The 23,284-nt window shown below is 29.1% G+C and overlaps 3 protein-coding genes across 3 annotated transcripts; 1 reads left to right on the top strand and 2 right to left on the bottom strand.

Annotated features, from left to right (window-relative positions):
• Window positions 1-253: 253 nt before the first annotated feature.
• LOC109798459 (uncharacterized) lies at window positions 254-1,950 on the top strand. Its single transcript, XM_020358769.3, has 3 exons — window positions 254-465; window positions 567-724; window positions 1,385-1,950. Exons 1-3 carry the CDS (start codon window positions 379-381, stop codon window positions 1,479-1,481), a joined length of 342 nt encoding a protein of 113 aa, XP_020214358.1. The 5' UTR covers window positions 254-378; the 3' UTR covers window positions 1,482-1,950.
• A 1,164-nt stretch (window positions 1,951-3,114) lies between these two features.
• On the bottom strand, window positions 3,115-5,468 carry EMB3113 (Ribosomal protein S5 family protein). Its single transcript, XM_020356072.3, has 2 exons — window positions 4,766-5,468; window positions 3,115-3,541 (listed from the first exon to the last, which is right to left on the bottom strand). Exons 1-2 carry the CDS (start codon window positions 5,428-5,430, stop codon window positions 3,292-3,294), a joined length of 915 nt encoding a protein of 304 aa, XP_020211661.1. The 5' UTR covers window positions 5,431-5,468; the 3' UTR covers window positions 3,115-3,291.
• A 9,637-nt stretch (window positions 5,469-15,105) lies between these two features.
• Window positions 15,106-19,899, bottom strand: LOC109803355 (uncharacterized). Its single transcript, XM_020364893.3, has 6 exons — window positions 18,781-19,899; window positions 18,287-18,361; window positions 17,613-17,713; window positions 17,472-17,518; window positions 17,298-17,371; window positions 15,106-16,716 (listed from the first exon to the last, which is right to left on the bottom strand). Exons 1-6 carry the CDS (start codon window positions 19,267-19,269, stop codon window positions 16,264-16,266), a joined length of 1,239 nt encoding a protein of 412 aa, XP_020220482.1. The 5' UTR covers window positions 19,270-19,899; the 3' UTR covers window positions 15,106-16,263.
• Between the last annotated feature and the right edge of the window lie 3,385 nt (window positions 19,900-23,284).

The following is a 23,284-nucleotide window of genomic DNA, read 5'->3' as shown; positions in this document are numbered from 1 at the left end:
TCGACGGAAATAAAATTTTGTTATTTCAATGTACGTAATAAAAATAAGTTTCTATTATGTATCTCGACAACATTCACAACGGAACACATTCTATAAAGTGAATTTTCGTATAAATAAATAAATAAAAAGTGTGAATTGAAATCAGAATTAAAAAATGACCAAGCCCAATAGTTTGGTTCCCTTCAACCCAAATTGTTCGAAGCCCAATCAAATGTATACCCAAACCAAGTTTTCCTCTTAAATCTAAAAGGCTAAAAAAAATGACTTTAGCGGGGAATTTGAGTCAACAGTGCGTGTTATTGTTTGTTAATCTGTGAGCTTTACAATTTGCGATTGTGGCTTCCTAAAACCCTAAGTAACTACAATTTGCGTTGGAAGATGGAACATCGGCATGAAGAATCAGATGCTGGAGATGTATCTTCAGCCCAAGCAGTTCTCCTTGGAGCTTTAGCTCCTGGTGTTAACGTCCGTATTTTCACTCTGCGATCTCTTCCTTTTTTAATTTTTATACCTTTTTTTCATTGGATTTTAGTAATTTTGTTGTTGTTGTGGTTTTTCCGATTCAGGGTCCTACATGGATTACTTTAAAGTCGACTTTTTTAATGCTGGGTCTCTGTCTTGCTGTTATGCTGGCCTTAGCATTCTCTTCCAGTGATTCATGGCTGATGTTCCATGTTGCATTCCTTGTTCTAATTTGCCTTGCTCTCTTCTTTCTTCTCAGCTGGTACTTTCATGCTTCCCTATTGTATTGCAATTGCTTTCAAATTGAAACTTAGATTTCGTTCATCATTTTTGCTTTCCTATACAGTTTGCATCCTTGTGCAGCCTTAATTGGACATGTTCAAACTAGGGCCTAATGATTTGTGAATGTTATGTAATATTCTATTTGAGAGTTAATGCTAGGCAAATGTTATTTGAGAAGTTTGCCCATGCAGGTTGCTAAATGACGCAACATGAAGTGTTCTAATTGTAACAAGACCAATTTTTATGCTTTTTTGTGAGTTCAGTGTTTCATGTTTGTGTGTCTTTTGTTTTATAAAAGTGTGTGTGTCTGCATTTCACATGGCAATATGAAGTGCTATGTGTTGGATTGATGGTTATTTAGTTTTGAATGGTGTGGACGTGTGGTAGCATGGAAAGGAACACGTAGGTACTCATATGATTAGTCAGCATATTGTCATTGTGTTGGCCGTTTTGTGTTCCCTTCTTGTGGAAGATTGCAAAAAGAAGATTAGATAGGAAATGTGTAATTGTATCATTTTTGAATGTGTTAGTAAATTCGTGAAAAACATTGGTTTTCTTTTGACATCTAATTGAGTCAGTTGTTGGTTAGTATTTTCTGTGATGGTTTTCCTACGTAGTAGTGAATACATTCTTTCTGCAGGTTTCTTGAACAAACTGGTTTAGTCTCCATTGAACATCAAATGCGTGAGATGGGCTTAGAGCGTAAGGATCATCAAGAGAACCTAAAGAGCAAATGACCATTTATTATAACATGCTTGAGATTGGGAGCATTTCCGAGGGCACTTACATGAAATGCCTGAGAGTAACTTCAGTTGAGATCTTCGTGATGAATTGAACAGCTACCAAATGTTCCAGATTTCATTCGAAGAGAAACAAACTAGCCGAAGGTTTATCCACTGTCTCTGTCAGCTATCCTTGGTTTCCCTCTCATGTTTCTTTTTAATGGGGGTGATGAAACAGATGCATCAGCAGGGAAACTGCAACAAGAATTTAATTTCTTTCACGATCTGCTGTTGTGATCTAACGAGGACATGTCTATGTTGTGCATTAGGCATCATTTTGTTCCATAATTTTTTTTTTCATCGTGTTTCCCCTTTCTTTGATGTTGCTTCTAGATTGATATAACCTTGTAGTCTTGTACCCTTGTTGCAAGTTGTATAGATTTTCTTATATAAAATGAATTTATTCTTTTCTTTTCAAATTAAACTTCTTGCAGCTTTTTGATGCTTTTTCTCTCGGATATATTTGTGGGCGTGTTTATCTCTATCACCGACTCTGAATTCGAAGTATAATCATCACAATTTAGACTTCTCAGCATGTTATCTCTTGGTCTTTCCAAAATTATTTTTATGCTTAAATGTAGTTTTAGCCTTGTAATATATCACATTTTGATTTTAGTCTTCATGACCATCAAAAAGGATTTAGGATACCTTGGATGAAATATGCATAACTGGAACCTCGTTCCATTCTAAGCCAACAACTTGATGCAGTGCCTTATATAAACCCTCCTGGACCATCCAATAAATGACCGAAATTTTAGCAAGGATTCCTTCCGTATCCATCTTCGAATAACGCAACATCGACTGTACCTTAAAAAGCAAAGGCATAAACTACACTTCATGCATGAGCGAAAACTATCAGAATAAACACACTAAATTAACGCATAGGAGTGATGTTGATAATTAAAAGAAAATATGAGCATATTATCCTCTATCTTTGTTCAACTATATTATTAATCTGTCCATTGGTTTAAGTCATTGACTGCATTATTCGATTTCGGTTAACAATGTCTTCCGCTTTGAAATGTGCCTCTGGAGTTCGAGCCTTCTTATCATAGATTTCTAATTTAAATGATAAAGTCACTTGGGCAACCCAGTTTAGAGTCAATGAAGAGGATCCACTTCAATGTACACGTAAAAACTCTAGCTTCCAATTTTTGTAAATCTTTTACATTAACATCTTGGACAATTTACATAATCTGTAACTTTCTAATAAAAGTAATTTTGCAGATGGGATGAATTGTGTTTATCCTCAATCACGTTTGATTTTTATCCTCTGGAAGTAATGGTATTTCTTCACTTGGATTTTTTTACCGAAAGGTAGCAGCCATTAAGCAAACAATGGTGGAACAATTGGAGTTGACAACAATCACCGCCTTCAGAGAAACCTTAATCAATTGCCATGATTCCTTACGATGAGCACCCATGATTCCTTAATCAAAGGCAATGAGTCCCTACTGGTTGAAGATTCACACAACCCTTCTGCAACTGAAAATAGTCTCTTTGATATAAAGAAGAGAGAAGAATAATTGAGTCCTCCACTATGATGAAGCCGTGCATAAATTGAATGACCATAAAGACAAATGAAACAGGCAGGTAAAGAATATATATGATTCAATCTGAACAGTTAGCTTTCTGAAGAAACTGTTCAGTTTCAGAAAACTTTCAACAAAAATTGAACACTGTTTCACTTCCTTAACAAGAACTATGATCAGCTCTATAACACAAAGATTGACATCTAAAAATTACACTAGCTTCACAATTTTCGTTACTTCCATAATTCTTCCATTGGAATCCCACGCTCCTCAGCAACCTCACGAAATTGCTTCATTTTCTGCACAGCAACAACAGTCGCTCTAGCATTGTTGAGGGCATTATTACTCCCTATTTGCTTTCCCAAAGCATTCTCAACTCCAGCCATTTCAAGAACAATTCTCACAGACCCACCTGCAATAACTCCAGTACCAGGAGAAGCAGGTCTAAGCATCACCTTGGCTGCTCCATAATCTCCATCAGATCTGGAAAAGAAAAACAACATAGAACACCAAATTAGTGGCAGCTATCAAGAATAAGAGCAATTCATAACTTTTAACTCATCACCCATACATAAGTAAAATAACACATCAAACATGACCATACTCCTACTCCGAGTAAAGGTTCCAATTCTCATCAGGAAGAAACTAAGCTCTTCCATTCCTTTTCGAATTAAGGAACTTCCATAACAAAACTTCTTTGGCTATAAAGGGATAAGGTTCAAGTTACTATTGCTAGCTGAAAGTGCTCATCGTAATACTCTATTTCTTAAGACGTGATTGGATAAACTTTTCCAAAAATACTTAGCAAAAAATATAGTAGGAAAGAAAATGAAATAAGTTTCTTCAAAATGCATAAGCCAAATCTTAGAAGCTCTCCAATGCATGAGAAGCTTATTTAACATTTTCTTCTTACTTTTTTTTTTTTCCTGCTTAGAAGTGCTTCTAGAAAAGTTCATCTAAACAAACCCTTAATCCACCATCATTAAAGTATCAGACACGATAAGATTTTTTGACACTCCAAACGGACTCAATCAAGCACTCTTCCAATCACAATCACTACAGGTTTACAACCATCAGCTCAGAGTCGAATTGCACGGCCCCTCAACTCAATATAGTCACTTCAATTCATCAAAAGTACAAACAGAAGCCAACAAATCCTAGGAAACTTAGTAACAATTACATGTCCACACTACTTTCCACCTATGCAATGTCAATTTTCCCATATTTAGGATTTGTTTGGGTAAATTTCTTCATAACCACTCCTAGGAAAGAAAAATAACGAGAAAAAATTGAAATAAACTTCTTTATAAACTAAAATTAGCTTATATATAAGTTAATACGTAGAAACTCACTCCTATTAGCTTTTCCAAAAATCTTACTGATAACTTAGGTCATGTTCAGATGAGTATGAGTTTCTGCAAAAGCACTTCTAGGATCTATAAGCTAAAATGCATAAGTTAATAATAAGTTAGCTTCTTCTCCCTAAGCTAATTTCATTTTTTTCTTCTTATTTTACTCTTCCAATAATTTCCCCAATGGAGCCACACCCTTATGCGTGACTTAGTTTTATCAATGGAAATCTTACCTGGATTTTTCTTTCTATTTTTCATGTTCTTTAAGTGTTTTTGCATAACAATAGTTTAGTGGTAGTACATGTGAAACATAGAGTTAAGATTGAGAATGTAAAAGAAATAGATAGATAGATACCTATGAGGAAAAGTGGAGTACTTAGTCATAGGCACCTTAACAATGTTCCTCCTGGCATTAACGGCAGATTTCTGAACCGCAGCAATAACCTCCTTGGCCTTGCCAACTCCAACGCCGACCTGACCCTTCTTGTCACCAACAACAACAACAGCCCTGAAGCGCAGCTGCTTCCCTCCCTTAACCACCTTGGTCACCCTCCTCACCTGAACCACCCTCTCTTCAAACCCGTCGCGCACCTTCTCCTTCTTCGCTCCAGACCCGAACCCAGTGTCCTTCTTCACCTTCGAGTCCATCACGAACACGTCGTTGCCCAGGACCGACACGCCGCTGTAGGCGGGGCCGTAGAGCTCCTCGTAGGCGGACGCGATCTCCTCGTCGGTCTCCAGGAGGCCGTCGTCGAAGGAGGGGGGCGGGACGAAGCCCTCGGGAGCCTCCGGCGGGGTGAAGACAATGTCGGCGTTGGGGTTGACGGAGTCGAAGAAGGAGGTGTCGATGTCGTCGGAGGGTTTGGATTTGGGAACGGAGACGAGGGCGGCGTGGTGAAGGGGCTTGGAGAGGAGGGAGAGCTTGTGGGGAGGCGGGGGGAGGAGGGAGAAGCGCGAGGAAGTGGGGAGGGAGAGAGAGGAGAGGGTATTGAGGGCGGAAGAGAGTGAAGGTGCAGCCATGGCTGGAACGAAGGGAAGAACAAAGCTTATCCTGATCCTCAAACTATAAACTATGGCATGCTCAGAGGTCACGGTGTAATTAAAACCCAATCATACTCTGCCACGTTTCTCTACGACCAAAAGTAGGACTTTTTTTTTAATATATACAAAAAATTATTTATTAAAATAACCTGAGTCTGTTTTTATTTATCAAAATATTTTTTTTTCTTTTTTTGGTTTTTTATTTTCAGATTTATTATTTTTTACTTTTTTCAGTTTTTAATATTCAGATTTTTTTTTAAAATTATAATTAATTTTCAAAAAAATTATTTAGTTTTTGGTTTTAGATTATAAAAAATCTATTTAATATTTAAATAAAATAATATTTAAAGAATAAAATTAATATTAAATAGAATTTTAAATAAATGACATAAATAAATTAATATTCTCGAATTGTATGCTACCACGACATATATTGGATTATTGCATGGGATGGAACAATTGAAAGATACGTTGACCAAATAATGAAGTTAGATAACTAATATTATATGGTTTAGGTTTTATGTTATTTATCTATTATGTTTGAAGTTTGTTTAAATTGTGTCTTTTTTAAGTTATTTTCATTTTAATGATGTAACCGTTATAATTAGTGTACGTCATTAATATTTAATAAAATAATATTATTATTTATGTAATAATTTATTTAATTATTTTTAATTATTAATACAAAATCAATATATTTATTATTATATTACAGTTTTCAATTTTTTATATGTAATAAATTTAATTTAAATAATAAAATCAATTTTATAATTCTAAAATTTAGTATAATAAATAATTTTTAAAATTTTCTTTATTTTTAACATAAATTTAAAATATTATACAAAATTTTATAATTTTATATATAATTCTAAAAATTATAATGAACTATATTTATATTAAAAAAATTTAAAATCAGAAATATTATAATTTATAAATAAATATAATATTAATTTTATTGTATTTTTTTAAAATTAATTATACTTTTTTAAAAATCTGAAAATCAAAAAATGAAAAATGAATTTTAAAAAAAAAATATGAACAAAAAAAGCCCAAAAAATTTATATATATATATATATATATATATATATATATAAAAATAAAAAACTAATCAATAACCGATTTCTCAAAGGGATTTTGAAAATTTTTAAAAAAATCTCTCTGAGAAATAAATTACCTAGTAATCGATTTCTCACTTGGACCTCAAAAATGAGTTACTTTGGTAAAGAAAAACGGGCTCAAATTATTTTAATAAATAAAAAAATTGATTTATTAAAAAAAAAAAGTCCCAAAAGTAATGGAAAAACTATTCACTTATTTCATGATTCATTACCTTTATATAATGAAGTTAATCAAGTTTAATTCAACTTCAATACTAAGCCAATCAACTTATTTATAATTTTTTACAAATAAAATAATATGTATCTAATTTGACTTAGAACTTTACTTATTAAAATGAAAGTTTACTCGAAGAATTTCACCTTAATATCAAAGGATCTTCTTGAGTAGGTATCTCTATCAAACTAACATTTTATGATTGTAAAGGGTGTTGAGCTCGTGTCATGAAAAATGTAAGCTAGAATTGAATCATGTATCATTTGTATCAACTCACTCATGTTATTTATATTTTATTATATTTTGAATCTTTGATGATTCAATTTTGATTTATATAACAAAGATATTAAATAATTTTGAATTAATATAATTTTTTTATATATGTGTTATCAAGTTGAAAGAAAATTTCAATCTAAAGGAAATTTTAAGAAAATATAATTTAATTAAAAATTATTAATCAATATAATAGTTGATAAAAGTTATACCGATGTAATTTAATCCCTAAAATATTATATTTGAATTTTTATACATACTATTTTCATTTATTTTTAGTTGTTGTTCTTTTTTATAGGACTTGTGTGACAAGTTTGTATAATTATAAAGATCAAAGGAGAAATTTTATATAACTATAGGTATTAAAAGAAGAAGAAAAAAAAGTATATGACTATAAAGACTAAAAGTATAATGTATAAAAGCTAAAATGAAAATAATTTAATTACAAAACTAAAAAATAAGGTTTTCAACATCGTAGGACTAAAATTTAATTAAATTTTATTTTAAAATTAATGCATGTTAATTCATATTCCAATTTTCATGTTATATTTAATATGAATAAATTTATGTAATATAAATAAATTTTTTCGCATTTTCATTTTTAAATTAGCCATTTCTTTTTTATTGCAACAACTTGTTTATATTATTTCATTCAAAATAATGACTTTAATACGACTTAGGACAAGATTAAAGTTTTGAAGACCAACATGAAATTTAGACACCATTACTAATGAATGAGTGACTCAGTTAGCTTGTCGACAAATAAAATGCATAAAAAAAAGTTGTGAATAAAATGAATTTTTTCTTTACAAAATGACCAAATGAAACCAAACACAAATTTAAGAACTCAAAATCAAGCCATCAGTAACTTATTTGCAACTTATATGCAATCCAATTCAAAAATGACAATATGTAATTATTTTCAATAGTTCAATATATGGCATCAAGTAAAGCTTTTGCCTCTACTTCATAAGTAAGAAGGTTACCATAGTACCAAAATGTCATGGTAATGACAAAATGATCATATTCATCTCGAATGCACGCTCCAATTCCATACTTACAGTATCAACATAAACAAAGGCACCAAGTTCCACTTTAAAAAGCATGCAAGTGATTTAGTCAATGTTAGAAATGAGTTTGTGATTTGTCCCATTGTAGCTTCCGTTGAGTGTCCAAAGTGTATTTCTTTCCCTTGATGCATATAACCATGAGTAAGACTTAATGAAATAGCCACTAGTTTTTCAAAGTTATCCCATATTTTTTTCATCATGTATATGTTACAAACACCAAAGAATTGAATCAAATTGAACTTGATGTCACTTTTTCTAGATTTTTTAGAAGAAGGAAGATACATTCCATGACAAAAGTTACAACACTCACAACCACTGCATTCTTGATCATACATTAGTCTCGGACCAAACCTTAAGGAGTGAGAATATTCAAAGAATGCATGCCATGTTGTTTCAAGATTAGTTTCACAAATGGGAAAATCATAGGGCACCGTACTCCTTTTGAATAGATTTTGTATCTTGTAGGTATGCAAGTTTTAGTCATCCGCCAGAGAAAATGTTTTACTTTTTGTGGGATTTTGAGGTCCCAAATAAGATTCCAATCACCTTGCTCACGAAGATGGTTGTTATCAGTCAAGGATTCAATGATGTAATAATAGGAATACTTAATCAAGTAATGTCATTCTTCCTAAATTTTCAAATTAATTTATCATTATTGTTATGCATGTTTAGAATGAGTTGGTTGTCTCGAGCATTAAAGAGTTGTTGAACCAATTTTTTCTGTCAAGAATTTGAGGTAAAATCCATAAGCTTATAGACCCTCAAATCCTCCGATCATTTAAAAGGGCTACTTTGAATATATGAGTTATCTTCTACACATTACTAAGGTTCATTCCATACATTGATATGTGAACCATCTCCCACCCTCCATCTAATGCCTTCTTTTACCACTACCCATGCTAATCCAAATGAAGCTTGGATTACGACTCAAATGGACATGCAAAAAATCCTTATTAGCAAAGTATTTGGCTTTGAACACATGTAAAACAAAAATAAAAAAATAAATAAAAATTGGTTAGAAATAAATTTTCAATCTTACTCCCCTAATATGGATGAATTAAAAGCATATAAATGAAGGAAACCAATACCTTTGTTTTCTTTTATCACGGATAAGTAATCCCAATTAAGCCAATAATTAATGCGCCTTTTAGAATTTTTATTTGAACCTCACCAAAAAGTGTTAAGCATCTTCTATGTCACATCTCCTAGAATAATAGGAAATAAAAATAAAAAAAAGCAGTCATGTATGGAATTGCTTGAGTGACAGACTTTGTAAAAACTTCTTTACTAGCTTTAGATAAATGATTTTCTGACCAATTAGTGATCTTCTTCCAAACTATATCTCTCAAATAAGTAAAGATGGCCTTCTAATTTCTCCCTATCATGGATGGCATTCTAAGATATTTCTTAGTTCCTAGGCATTTAGGTACTCCTAGCATATTGGAAGCATTATCTTTGATGTTTTGTTGGGTATTCCTACCAAAATAAATTTATGATAGGATACCCTACGATGTCTCAACCTTTTTATCAAGAACCCTACAGAAAAGGAAACAATTGTTAGTAATTAACAAGTCTGAGAGGATAAGAGCTCCTCTACACACTTTAATGTCGTGAATATTGCCTTTTCCCTCTACTTTATTCGAAAAAGTTGTAAGATCTTCCAACATAGAATAAATAGGTAAGGTGATAGTGGATCACCTTGTATAAGCCCTCACCTTGAAGTAGGGATGGCAATGGGGCCTCATGGGAGCGGGTAATAGTAAATCCGCCTCCATCCCGCTAGATGAAAATTGGTTCCATACTCACTCCATATCCGTGCGGGTATTCATTAAGCGGGTATCCATGAATTTATTGAATACTTACGGATATCCATGGATATTTATAAATTTTTTAAGAAATTAAAAAAATTACATTACAAATAATTTTAAGTTTATATTTAATGTCATTGAAATATTAAAAATAAAAATTTAATGTTAATTTTGAACCTGTATTTAACATTAATTTTGTTGAAATAATAATAAAAATGCAAGATAATCAATAAATTAAAATACATCAATCTCACAAGTAAGTTAAAGTCTCATCACAAAGCTACTATAATTCAATCTCATAAGTCCAAACGAAAGTAAACAACTTAAAATACATAAATCTTATTGGTCCAATCAAAGCTAGAAAAATAATCAAATTAAATCCAACATAATTCTATAACATGCTTAACACATGTTGGTAACTTCATCAACCTCACTTTTGTAAGAAAATAAGATGAGAGAGTGTAGTTTTAGGGTTATGTGGTACAAGAATAATTAGGATATTTAAGAAATATTATTAAACGGGTACCCGCGGGTATGAATATCATCATACCCGCCCCTGCCTCATTTATAAACGGGTAAAAAATTATCCGTTCCCATTATCTGCGGGTACCCAATTAACATATCCATTTATTATCCATAACGAATTTTACCCGCAGATACTCGCGGGTACAAGTATTTTTGTCATCCCTACCTTGAAGTAATAGATTCCACACTATCACAGTTTATCATAACATTGAAATCCACAATCTCAATACACATTTTTATCCATTTTACCTAGCTAGGGTCAAAATCCATTTTCAACAAGAGAGCAATTCAATAACTCCATCCCACCTTATCAAAAGTCTTACTAATATCGATCTCCAATCTTGCTCTTAACTTTGCATTTCATATGGTGGATCATTTCAATGCAACCAACACGTTGTCTAAAATAGAGTAGTCTTCCACAAAAGTTGATTGCTGTTGAGAAATGCAATTGAAAATAATACCTTTTAATCTATTATCAAGGACTTTTGATATGATCTTGTACAAAATATTGCACAATGAAATAGACCTCGTGTTCAAGAAAGAAAATAAGATTATCCTTTTTGGGTATTAAACTATATTAGTATTTTTCAATTAAGAGGAAAACACGCCTTGGTGAAGCCATGTTGTTGCGTTAAAAAAACAAAAATATCATCACTGAGAATATCCAAAAAATAATTCTTATAAAAATCGGGATTGAGACATCAAGTCCAAGTGATTTGTCATTATGCATTTGAAATAATGCACACCTAAATTCCTCTTTTTGAAAAGGAGCCAAAAGAGATGCATTATCCATGTCATCAATTTGTTGTTGTATATAACTTATTGTAGCATCAATGTCTATTCCATTGCTAGAGAAGAAATTTTCAAAATATTTTTAGCCTTTTCTTTTGTTCTTTTTTCCTTTATAAGCCTTATTAAGCCTATAGTTATTAGGGTTCTCTTGTAAAAATTAAAATGGCATTAGTATTAATTGATTGTATAATTATTTTATTGACTAAATATCTATAAAAAAATTTAAAAAAATATCTCTATGTAAATTAACTCATTTCATCTATTTAAATTTTGTTTCAATTAAGTCTATATATTATCAAAATTCATTAGATTTAAAAACAAATATAATCATAGTAACCAATCACCACTAGTTATTTTTGGTGTTCATATATTACTTATTTTTCTAAGAGTTGGCATTCTTAATTATATTATTTATCCTATTTTGATCTTAACTTTTTTTTAAATAGGAAAAAAATTGTATAAATCAAGTGTCACACTTTTGAAGTATCAAAAATTATTTTCAACAATTTGAAAATTTTATGATTTGCTTATTTTAGAATAATTTTTTAAAATCATTCTTGAGAGAATTTGAATCAAAGTCAAACTTACGGATGATAGAAAAAAGATAACTAAAAGAGAAAATTTCATTGAAAGTGATCAATCAGGCTCATCAACAAGCAAAGTTGATAGATATTATGTATCAACTACATATAAGGGCAATTAACAAAACCGCACCCAATTGAAAATTGAGAGAAACAAAATATATATTGTGTTATACGATCGAGTTGCAATAAATTCTTGGATTAAGTGGTTAAAAATTTAGTATAAATCATATTAATTTGGTCAAGTGCATATTGAACCTTTTATTATCATTAATGTCTAATCTCAACCAAATTATGGTCCTTACAAGGATTATGCATGAGTTTTAATAGTTCCACATGCATATAGATCTAGATAACACTACCATTCATTAAGTACATGAGTTGTGAATGTTTACGAATTGGGTGATACATTATTATTACATGTAATTATATTATGTTGCTTACATTCTTAATATCATTTGTGTTTGTTGTATGACATGTGAATGGGAATGAATGTGCCTGATATGCGAGTGAGTTGTTGTTTAAATTATATTATGGTTATAATTATGTAATTGATATAATATCCTTTAATATGTGTTTATGTATATGGCTACCTAGAGTTATTTCACATAAAGAGTCAGAGTGAGATGTATCTCACTTCATTGTTTTGTATTGGTTGTTTTTGTTATGTATTTTGTTGGTAAAGGTCACGATAATGTCGATGATGAGGCATGATGCCTTGATTATGGTTGGGATATGTTATGATATAATATGTGACATCGAGGGATTTGAAATTTATCGTTCATGTTTTATGTTTCTTTTTGGACATTTATGTTAGAACTCATCTATGCTAAGTAAGAATCTTTTGTTAGTTCTTTTGGAGTTTTGTATGGTCTTTGATGCTTCTTAAATTTTTTAGTTATTATTTATTCATGTTATTTTTTCCAAAAAATTTTAACTTAAAAAGTTGATTTAGTGTTATGAAGCAAAAGAGAGTTCTCTACCAATGGAAGCGTATTATGAACTTTTTTTTATCTTGTAATTAAATTTTTATTCAAACTTTTTGTTTTTAATTATAAATATGAGTATGTAGGGTAAAAAGTATCACATAAACCAAGTTTCACACATACGTAATGTTCTAAAGCTAATAAAGCTTATATAAAAAGAGGAAGACAAAGGCACCATAATGAGTTGTATATACTAAAGGAAGAGAAGGACTCCTACATGATGTTTCAATGGATTTTTATTTTAGTTGTATTATTTTGTATCCAACATATATGTATTATATATGAATATTTTAATTTGTTTAATATTTTCACCTTGTATTTTATTTATCAAGTTATTAAATTATTAATGTTATTTAAAAATAAATTAATTAATTAAACATCACAATCTACTAAATTAAATGCATTCATATAGATATTTTATTTAACAAGTTATTCAATTCATAAAAGTTATTAAATTATTTAATAAAAAATAAACATTAAACATAATAAATAAAATAAGTATATCATGAAAAATAGTTCTTGTAGTGTATTTTTTTTAAACGCATTTCAAAACTTATTTGAGTTAGCCTGCCACAGGTACTGATGTTGCATGATAAGGAATATAATATTGATTTAATATTTAATATTTTAATTAACTAATTGTAAAAAAATTATAAATGATAAATTTCATAATCCAATCAAAATCAACCTAATCATAGTTAAATTGATTCAGTTTAAATTACAAAAAAAGAATGATTCAAACAAATTTTATTAAATTTAATTAAATTAGATAAAGGAATAACACAAATCCGATCTAAATCAAGTTGTTTATCCCTAAATTAAGGTATGACACCCACTAAAAATTTCAAATTCTAATAAATTTTAATCAATAAAAGATAATATATTTAAAAAAAATGCATCAAAGAGAGTGTTTCTAATATTTATCTTAAATAAAATAAAATAAAGAAATTTTACAAGACAATAACAAAATTAAAAATGAAAAATATCAATATAGACAAAAATCTAATGTACTTTAGAAAAAAAATGTAACATTTTATTAAAAAAAGTTATTTTAAAAATTATGTATATTGATAAATTAAAATTATTTAATGTTATGTTGATATGACAATATATTTTTAAAATATATAAAAAAATATAAGTATTTTTATTTAATTTGTAATATTTACATAGTGATAATAAAAATAATTAATTATAATTTAGTGGTTGAATTAACAAAAATATATTTTGCATAATGTTTTTAAACAACATAAAAAGATATTTTTATGAAACCTCATTTAATACATTGTAAATAAAGTTCAACTTTGCATTATAAATAAAAATCTTTGCAAATTTAACTCTAAGGAAAAAGCTAAATATATGTGTGGTTTACGTATTGGAGCAGGAAATCCTTATATACATAAAATAAGGTGGACAACTAAGGGAGTAAAATTGTTTTGAAAGTCACTTATTTTAAATTGACATGCAACAACTTCTACACCATAGGACAAAAGAAATTATTGATGTTAATATGAAGTCAAATTTGTAATTATGATAATATTTCTTGAATTTGATGAATAAAAAGAATATATGTTAGCAATTTCATTTGTCTTATAACCAATTTTATGGTCAACGTACACTTTATGTAATTATAATATGGTATGGGAACTTTAGCTTTTTGCATAGAGACTTCATATTCTTTTAATATAGTCATGATTGTAAAATAAAATATTATTTTAAAATAAAATTACACAATTAGACGGGTTAATAAGCTTTAATTTATAATATATATAATATATGCTCAACTTTTTTATTTATCAAATTTAACTGTGTTTTGTCGATAAAATGTGCATCAAATTAAAAATAAAAACTAGTTAACCCTTTAAATCTTTGCAGGATTCAAAAGTGAAACTAACATCAAATATCAATATATTTAAAAATAATGTATGTGTTCTAAAGAGGAGTAAGGTGAAAATGATGGTGGATTCAAAAGCTTCCCAATACAATGTTGGTCATTTATTTTGATGTTTGTGTAGCATAATTGAAACATCAAACATGTATTATTATCCTTATATTCTGGTAGCTTCCATTTCTTGCATGTGTAATATATGGTTACATGTGTGTCACAGATTTAAAGGTTAATTTCTTGTTATAAGTCGAAATAAGCATAGGTTTTGTCAAGACCTTACACCAAAATGGGGAGTTTAATATATGTTTAACATTGACTTGTTGTCAAATGATGGTTTAATGTAGCTAAACACCATTTCAATCATGTGAAATACATATTATGTGGCTAGGTTTTCTCTAAGTTGCAAATATGTACATAGTATGACCATTATAACATAACTCACTTAGTTAACAAGTAATTCTTTGATAGGTTTTTAAATTATGATGAAAGAAATAATTTAAATTCCATTTAAAAAGAAAAATATACTAGTTATTTAGGGAAAAAACCAACACCTTAAAAAGCATTAAGCAGTAAAATAATCAAATCATAATATCCTCCCTTATAAAAAATAAAGGTCCATGTTAAAGACATAATATAAGTCACTCTTTTTAAGAATGTAATTGTTGAAGATAGAATGGTAGATATTCCAATACAATATTAAAAATCATGTCAAAAGCGTAACAAAAACAATGTCAAAATAATTAACTAGAATAGAAAAAAAAAATAAGATTCAAGAATGATATAGAACTAAGTATAGAAAGTATATAAAAAGGAATCCAAAAAATGATCAAAGTGTAAAAAAGGCATTAAGCGTGGTAGTTTTATGTTAAGTAAAACTTAAATTAAGAATAATAATAATTAACTTAATTAGCATTAAAAAATTATAATTTATTTATTTTAAGAAAGTGGTATTAATTGAAAAGATAGTCTAATTAATATAACAAAATAATATTGATAAAGATGTAGGAAAATAAACTTAATAATAACACTAATGAAATACTACATAAAAATTACAGAACACAAATTCTTAAAAATAACTAGAAATCACATGCACGAATACAGGTTCATGTCACAAGATATATGTAACATCTTTTTCAATGAAAAAAAAAAACAGAAAAGAATACAAATCTAACATCAAACCTTTTTTTTTCTGATCAAAAGAAAACATCAAACTTTTTTTAACCTGAAACAAACTACTATGCATGAACTCATCTTTGGATAGGAAGCTCCACCAAGTCCTTAGAAAGGAAAATTCAACATGCAACATTCAGCTTGAGCCTTGTCTACTATCCTAAGATAAGGTTATTGGAACAACAAAAAGCAACAAACAAGAATCCAAACAACTACACTTAGCTTCTCTAGAATAATACTTAATGCAAACCACCCAGCAAGCTCACAACAATACCAACAATTCCACAGCTTGAAGTCTTGAACCATGTTTCCATACCATAAGATATCTCACATCACTCTTAAAATATTACCTTGACAAGATGACCAAGGCCCCTATAGTAATCCAAGTGATCAAAAGTGAAAACCACGATAATTTCTCTCAATTTCTAAGATGTTGTCAAGGTTCGCATAGACATCATCCAAGTTGGTTTGTTGATCACCGTTTATCTGGTTAGCCATAGGGGCCATTATGACTTCTCCCATCTCTTGAGTTGGTGCCTCTTCTATAAAGTTGTCCAATAACTCACCTTGCACTAAATTATCACCAACATTGAACTCATGTTGCATTACATCATCATCAGCAATGATCGGTAATTGAGGTTGCATTATGTTACCATCGAAATGTGCTCCAGCATTGGACTGGTGCAAAAGGCTATTAGAAGCATTTTCTTCTTCACCTTGAGCTTGGTGCATATGAGATGCTTGAATGAGGCCATTGTTGTAAGCACTGAGTGTGAGCAGCCTTTGCATGTTTGTTGGGTGTTGAGATGTTTCTTGATTGTCCTCTTTTTTTATCAACACATACTGTTTCCTCATATAAAAATGGTGTACAGGAGACAAATATATCACGGTGAAAATTACATAAAGTTATATAGTAAATAAAACTAGACACTAAAGCACACACACTAGTATAGATATTGACATGAATGTTTTTTTCTTTTATTTGTTAGAAAGAGGTTTGAAATTTTGGTTAAGAGAAGGAAGAAATTTAGAATTAAATAACCCGTGTTTCTTTGAGATCATGTGATCCTCGAAAAAACCTAGATCCACTTATATTAGAATATTTGGGCACATATATTTCCATGAGTTATAAAGGAAATAAGCCATGAAATTTAAAAGTTTAAGCCATTAGCTAAAGTCGTAAAGAAAAAGATGAATGCACATATTATGTGAATTGTGTGCAAAATATGAATGATTTAAAAATAATTTATTTAATGACATATATGAGAATATTAAGGAGAGTGAATATAATATAGTGTTTTATGCATCTCAAATATAATTGTGATCATGAAAAAACATAAATATTGTGTGAACCCTCCATCCCCAATTATATTTAGTATACAATAAATGTTCACTAAATTATATATTAAGTAGGCAAAACTAACCAGATTTTTAGATTCATCTTCATAAAGGGTTATGGAGTCATCCCTTTGTAATTCATAATGGTTCACAAAATCTCCTGTTACATTGAATAAAAAAAACTACTTATTTACTATGTCAAAATCAAGATAACTACATTTATAGTTTTAGTTGACAATAAATAAAAATGGAGATTATACCTGTATTTTCAAGCACATACATTCTACTTTGGTCATTAACCCAATACCTATGCAAATTAACACTCACTTAGTATCTTGAAAACAAGAAGAAAAAAAATACCCAATATAAAAGCATGTATAATTTACAAAGAATTATTTTACTTGTATTTCACAGTCCATCTCAGCTCAGCATACACATCCTTAAGCACGACATCAATTCCTTCCCTGTCCCGTAGTTCTGGAAGATACATCTCAGCCTCTCTCTATTTAACATATATGTATTATTATCTTGGTTATGGGTAAAATGGATACATACATATTTACATATGTATATAATCTCTTGGCAACATTAAATATAATTTTGATTCATCATACAATCAAATAATAACATTATATTCTCCTACAAATCTCATTGATAATTTAAAAACAAAAATATGTATTAAATGAAAATATATTTAATGTCTTAAATATATATATATATATATATATATATATATAATATTTAATACTTATAGTACAAAAAAGTAAAATAACTAATAGAAAATCTTATGAAAGGATTTAAAATTATTCATATTGAAAATTGAAAATTTCCATTACAATAAATGTTGGCCTTTTTACAAAATAGTGATACAAATATGTTTTTGACTAAAAAGAGAACCATTATTTCTTTTCTTTTTTTAAGAAAATATATATTTATTGAGTAGTCTAGATCACAAATAACATTTTAGTGATCAATATGAACAATCAATTAGGCTCATTTACTTCAATATTTCATCTTTTCTAGATGGAATGTGAAGAGACAAAAAAATCAAACAATTGAAAAATAAAAACCTTACTTTTGGGAGCACAATGCGACCTAAGGGGCCAACATCACTATTCTTTAGCACCTTGGTGAGTATCTCTAGTAGCACCTACATTCAAATAATGACAATAATTACAAAACTATTAGAATACCCAAAAGAGAAACCCATCAAATAGGCATATTCTCACATTTTTTTTATTTAAAATCCATTTTTGAAACAAATCTACGTTGTTCAGTAATCAATTTTGTTCAAAATTTATTAAATTTAAAATTAAAAAATAGAAACATATCTTCTTTATTTTCAAGTTCATCGTTAAGTTTTTTAAGGGGCAAATTTTTAAAAAATAGAAATGTAAACTAGTGACAAACACTTTCAAATATGTTTAGAATAGTAAGAAATTGTAAAATATAGATATATATAATACATATATATGTATATATATATATATATGTAACAAAGTGATTTTGAAATCGATAAACAAGCCTTAATGCACGTAGGAAAGTATTATTTAAAAGAAAACCAATTACCATCCCATCTGGAGTAACAAAAATATTGGCATTTCTGCCTTGGTTGACATTGTGAGGTCTTTCCCTTATTGTCCCTTCAACTGGGGCCATAGGAGCAACACTTCTACTCCTTTGCCTTGCTTGCCTCCTTCTCTCCCTAGCAAGCCTACTCCTAACCCTCTCCTCTTCACTCAACTGTGACCTACCTCGAGGTACAAGATTTGACATGGTAGTTGCTACATCACTTTGCCCCATCTGAAAAGGATACAAAGGAGGATGATTCACTTGGGCAAGTGATTGCACATGTTGAAACTGTTGGTTTTGATCATATGGACCAGAATAAGGGTCAAGATAGGCAAATTGGTCATTGTTACCAACCAAGTTAACATTTTGAGGATGACCCATGTTTGGTGGTGTAAGGCTTGGGTTTGATGAGGATGAGGCAAAGTTGGTGGCAGTGGTTGATAGGCTAGTGTTTGATGTCAAAAATTGATCATAAAAGTTTTCCATTATGGCCAGATACAAGCTAGAATGCTAAAGATTTTGGTGCTGAGACTTAAGTAATGAATGAGGTGCGAGTAAGTGTATAGGGCTTTTATAAAAAAAAGGATAAAAGTACAACGCCAATGCCAGTCAAGCAAGCACAAATGCAAATAAGGCATGACGAACACGTAAAAAAGAAACGGATGTGAAGAAGAAGAAGAAAAAGAAAGACAAAGTGAAACAACAGGTGAAGGAGAAGAGTGACACAACATGGTGAAGAAGGTGACAAGTGGATGAATGATTGTGGCATTGGGATTGCAATCTAAGGTGCAAATGAAATCAATGAAACTTAGCCAAGACTCAAACACAATTTAGAATAAGGGTTCAAAATGGAAAAAATTAATTGCTAGTGAAACAAAATAATTTAAAGGAGCGTTTTGGTTTCATAAAGTTAACATGCACCCCACTTTGAGTTGCATTACAAAGTAAGCAAATTTGATCTTGTCCTCATCTAGAAGAGAATATAGCCAAATCATATAGCACTGTCCATGTGTTTCTGAGTTACAACTGTGCAAAACTTGATATTCAGTTACAAATGAAGATCATCGGCGGGTGATGCGAAAATTGCTGAGGTATTAGCAATGGTTTGATTCATGCATGGGGATGTGAGTTTTGTAAACGTATATTGTTTGCCAACTGTGAAACTAAAGTGGTTTTATGAGAGGCGCCGTTGAGAGAAAGAAACTTAAAAACCAAACTAATTTTAACTTATCTTGATACAAAATTAATAGTACTAGTATTTTTAAGAATAAAAAAAAATTATGATGTTGCTATCAAAATAAATGATATTTATTTTTTTCAATATTCAATCAACATAAAATATAATAATTAAATATTCAACATTAGTTATTCATTCAAAATTAACAATTAATATTCTTCCATTTTTATATGATATTTAATGTTTTTGTTCAATGTTTAGAAATTTTAATATAATATTTTATTAGTAAATAAACATTATACATTAATATTATATTATTTTTAGTATATATTTTTTTTCATTGCAAACATTAAATGTGATATTTGAATATTTAATTATAACATTACATGTTAATGTTATATCACCAGTATAGGGTCATTTGAGGTGTTTATCGGTATTTGATTTTCAAAATAAAATATATTTGATTAAAATGATTTTTAATTTAATTTTTAATTATTTTTATATTTATTTTCAAAACCAATATTTTTTTATAAATTATTTTTTAATTTTAAAAAACATACTATCATTCAATTTGAAAATAGTCATCTTTACCATAATCACTACCAATATTGTTACAGTGATAGTAATAGTGTCAATAGTCATATCATTGTTTGCATGTCACAACATTAGTTTATGTCAACATTCAACATATCATAATAGTTGTTAATGTATCACATTAGTGTTCAATTAATCAAGTGACAAAACATGAAAAATTTTGAATGTTGAGTAGCAAAATATGAAAAATTGAAATTTCTAGTCTCCTTGGTATATATTTTTGTGCAATTTTAATTTTGTACAAATACTTTTTAGGATATTTCATATCTTATTATTCTTTTCCTCCTAATTCTCTATTTTTAATTGAAGACTCTCACTCTTTTATTTGAAAAATCACAAGGACTTTTATCTTTTTATGCTTAATTTTTATTTTAAAAGATAAAAAAGGAATTGTTATCTTGTCTTCACAGTCTATAGAGGATGAGAAGATGCACTTGTTGGTAGTTCTGAATGGTGTGCATCATATGACTTCATAAGTCTTCGGTCAAAATCGAGAGGTTAGAGACAATTGAAATATGTGATATGCAATTATGTCCTAACATTATCATAAAATGTTATTACTAAGGGATTCAATAATAGATCAATTCACTAATAAACAACAAGACATGATTGTCTATTGTTCATAATTTTACATGGATATATTCATTTCAATATGAACTATCATACATGTATTAATTATCCTTGATGGACTTTCTCATTTCTTAAGAAAGTTTCATTTTATTATAAAATTATTTGGCTTATTTTAAAAGTATGAAGGATAAAAAAAATTATTATATCACTTTTTTTCTATCACTTTTCTATCCAAAAGAGAATTCAATTTTTAATTATTTTCTACGTTCCTTTCTTTTATTTTAATAATCAAATCAAATTAATTAATAATTTACTCATTATTTTTATTATTTTTTCATCGTATATTTTTATTCTCACATTCAAACAAAGTAAACAATCCATCTATCTATATAAATAGATGGATAGATATTTTTCTTTTACATATATACAATTTATATCCTGTTCTTCTATTTTTTTATTCTATTTATATTCGAATTTATTTTATTAATTATACTCAAATGAAATAAAACAATATTAAAATATACTAATTATAAAAATGGGAAAGTTAAATTCTAAAGTTATTAAATGATTAATCAATTTTTTTCTACTTGTTCCTGGAGTAAAAAGAGTTCCATATGTTCCTGAATAGCTTCCTTCAAAAGGTCTTCTGCTTCCCCAATGAATGTCTTGGTAGAAGATATGATTTCTTTGAATTGAGGTTTATTTGTCTTTAAGTAAGCGCACGTTTATCACCTACACCCAATAAAAAATATTAAATTTTCTTCTTCTAACATTTTATTATAAAATTATTTTAAAAAATCTTATAAAAAATATATCATTAATGAATTAATATTTACTAGCAACAAACTTTTTTTTTTAAGAAATACTAGCAACATATTCTCTAAAATATTTTTTTTAATGTATTTCTTCTAATTGGTTAGAACATATTTGAAATAAAAAAAATTATATGGGTCTCATACCCTATTTAATTAATCTATCTTAATTTTATAATCAATAAATAATTTTAATCGATAAGAAGGAGTATGTTGCTAACACTAATATCAATAAAAAAAAAATTAAAATAATAATCATTATAGATAAAAATGACATTAACTATCTTCTATTGATGGATCACAACATCTCTCTATAAGAAGTCCCTTCTTGCCACGTTCAATTTTTCATCATTCTTTTGCTATAGAGAGAGGTTTCGATGAGTCATAAGGGATAATGGTGGCAAATGTGAGTAAAAAGAACCATCATGAAAAGGTGTCTTATCGAGGAATGAGGAGAAAATGATGGAAATCCACTCTTGGAGACATTATTATAAATAGGAGAGCAGAGATGGCTTAAGATAAAAGGACAAATAACTAGAGTAAGAAAAGAGAAACTTCACCCTTATAAAGGGCATGAAGACATGTGGAGAAAAGATAAATACTAGAAATGGGGTTGAATAATGTGTATAAAAAATTCACATTTTTTTCATAGTGAAGTAATAATGTTAGTCAAATGAAATGCGAAGAGCAATCAGATGAAACATTAGGTATTTTTATACTAATTCGTCTTAACCACCGAGACTACGTCCAGTTCTTAATTCAATCATATTGTGTTCCACTATCTTTAAACAAAGATATAGCAAGTCATTTCTGTCTCAACCTTAAGTATTCTTTGATTTGCCTCTTCAAGTAAGTACCCAAGTATTCTTTTAACAACAAATCTCTTTAGGCTTAATACCCAAATATTCTTTTATGGTCAAGCATCTTTAAACTCAAAAGAAGTATTTTATTACAGTCAAACATCTTTATGCTCAAAACAAGTATTCTTTTACAAACAAGTATCTTCAGACTCGACCTTATAACAATGATTATGAAGGTTACACAAATGTTGTGTTTGTCTCACTTAGACGTTATATAACCAATATGGTGTAATAAGTTTTGTAAAAGAAAGAATGAAGTATATACACACGTATAATTTATAGAGTGTGTCTCTTTTGAATATGTCTCTTGTCTGTATTTGTATGTATATATCTTTTTTCTTAAGCTTTAAATCTTCTTATATAGTAGCTTGAAGAAGATACTATTAATTGTAACACTTTGAGTCTAGCTCACAAATTTATTTCATCTGTCTTTATTATTTTTCCTTGTGGTGGAAGGTGATTTTTAACTCATTTAATACGAACATTAA

The sequence above is a fragment of the Cajanus cajan genome, chromosome 3 (assembly GCF_000230855.2).
Source record: "Cajanus cajan strain Asha chromosome 3, NIPB_CcT2T_4, whole genome shotgun sequence".
Taxonomy (NCBI): Eukaryota; Viridiplantae; Streptophyta; class Magnoliopsida; order Fabales; family Fabaceae; genus Cajanus; species Cajanus cajan.
This window is presented reverse-complemented; position numbering and strand designations above follow the sequence as displayed.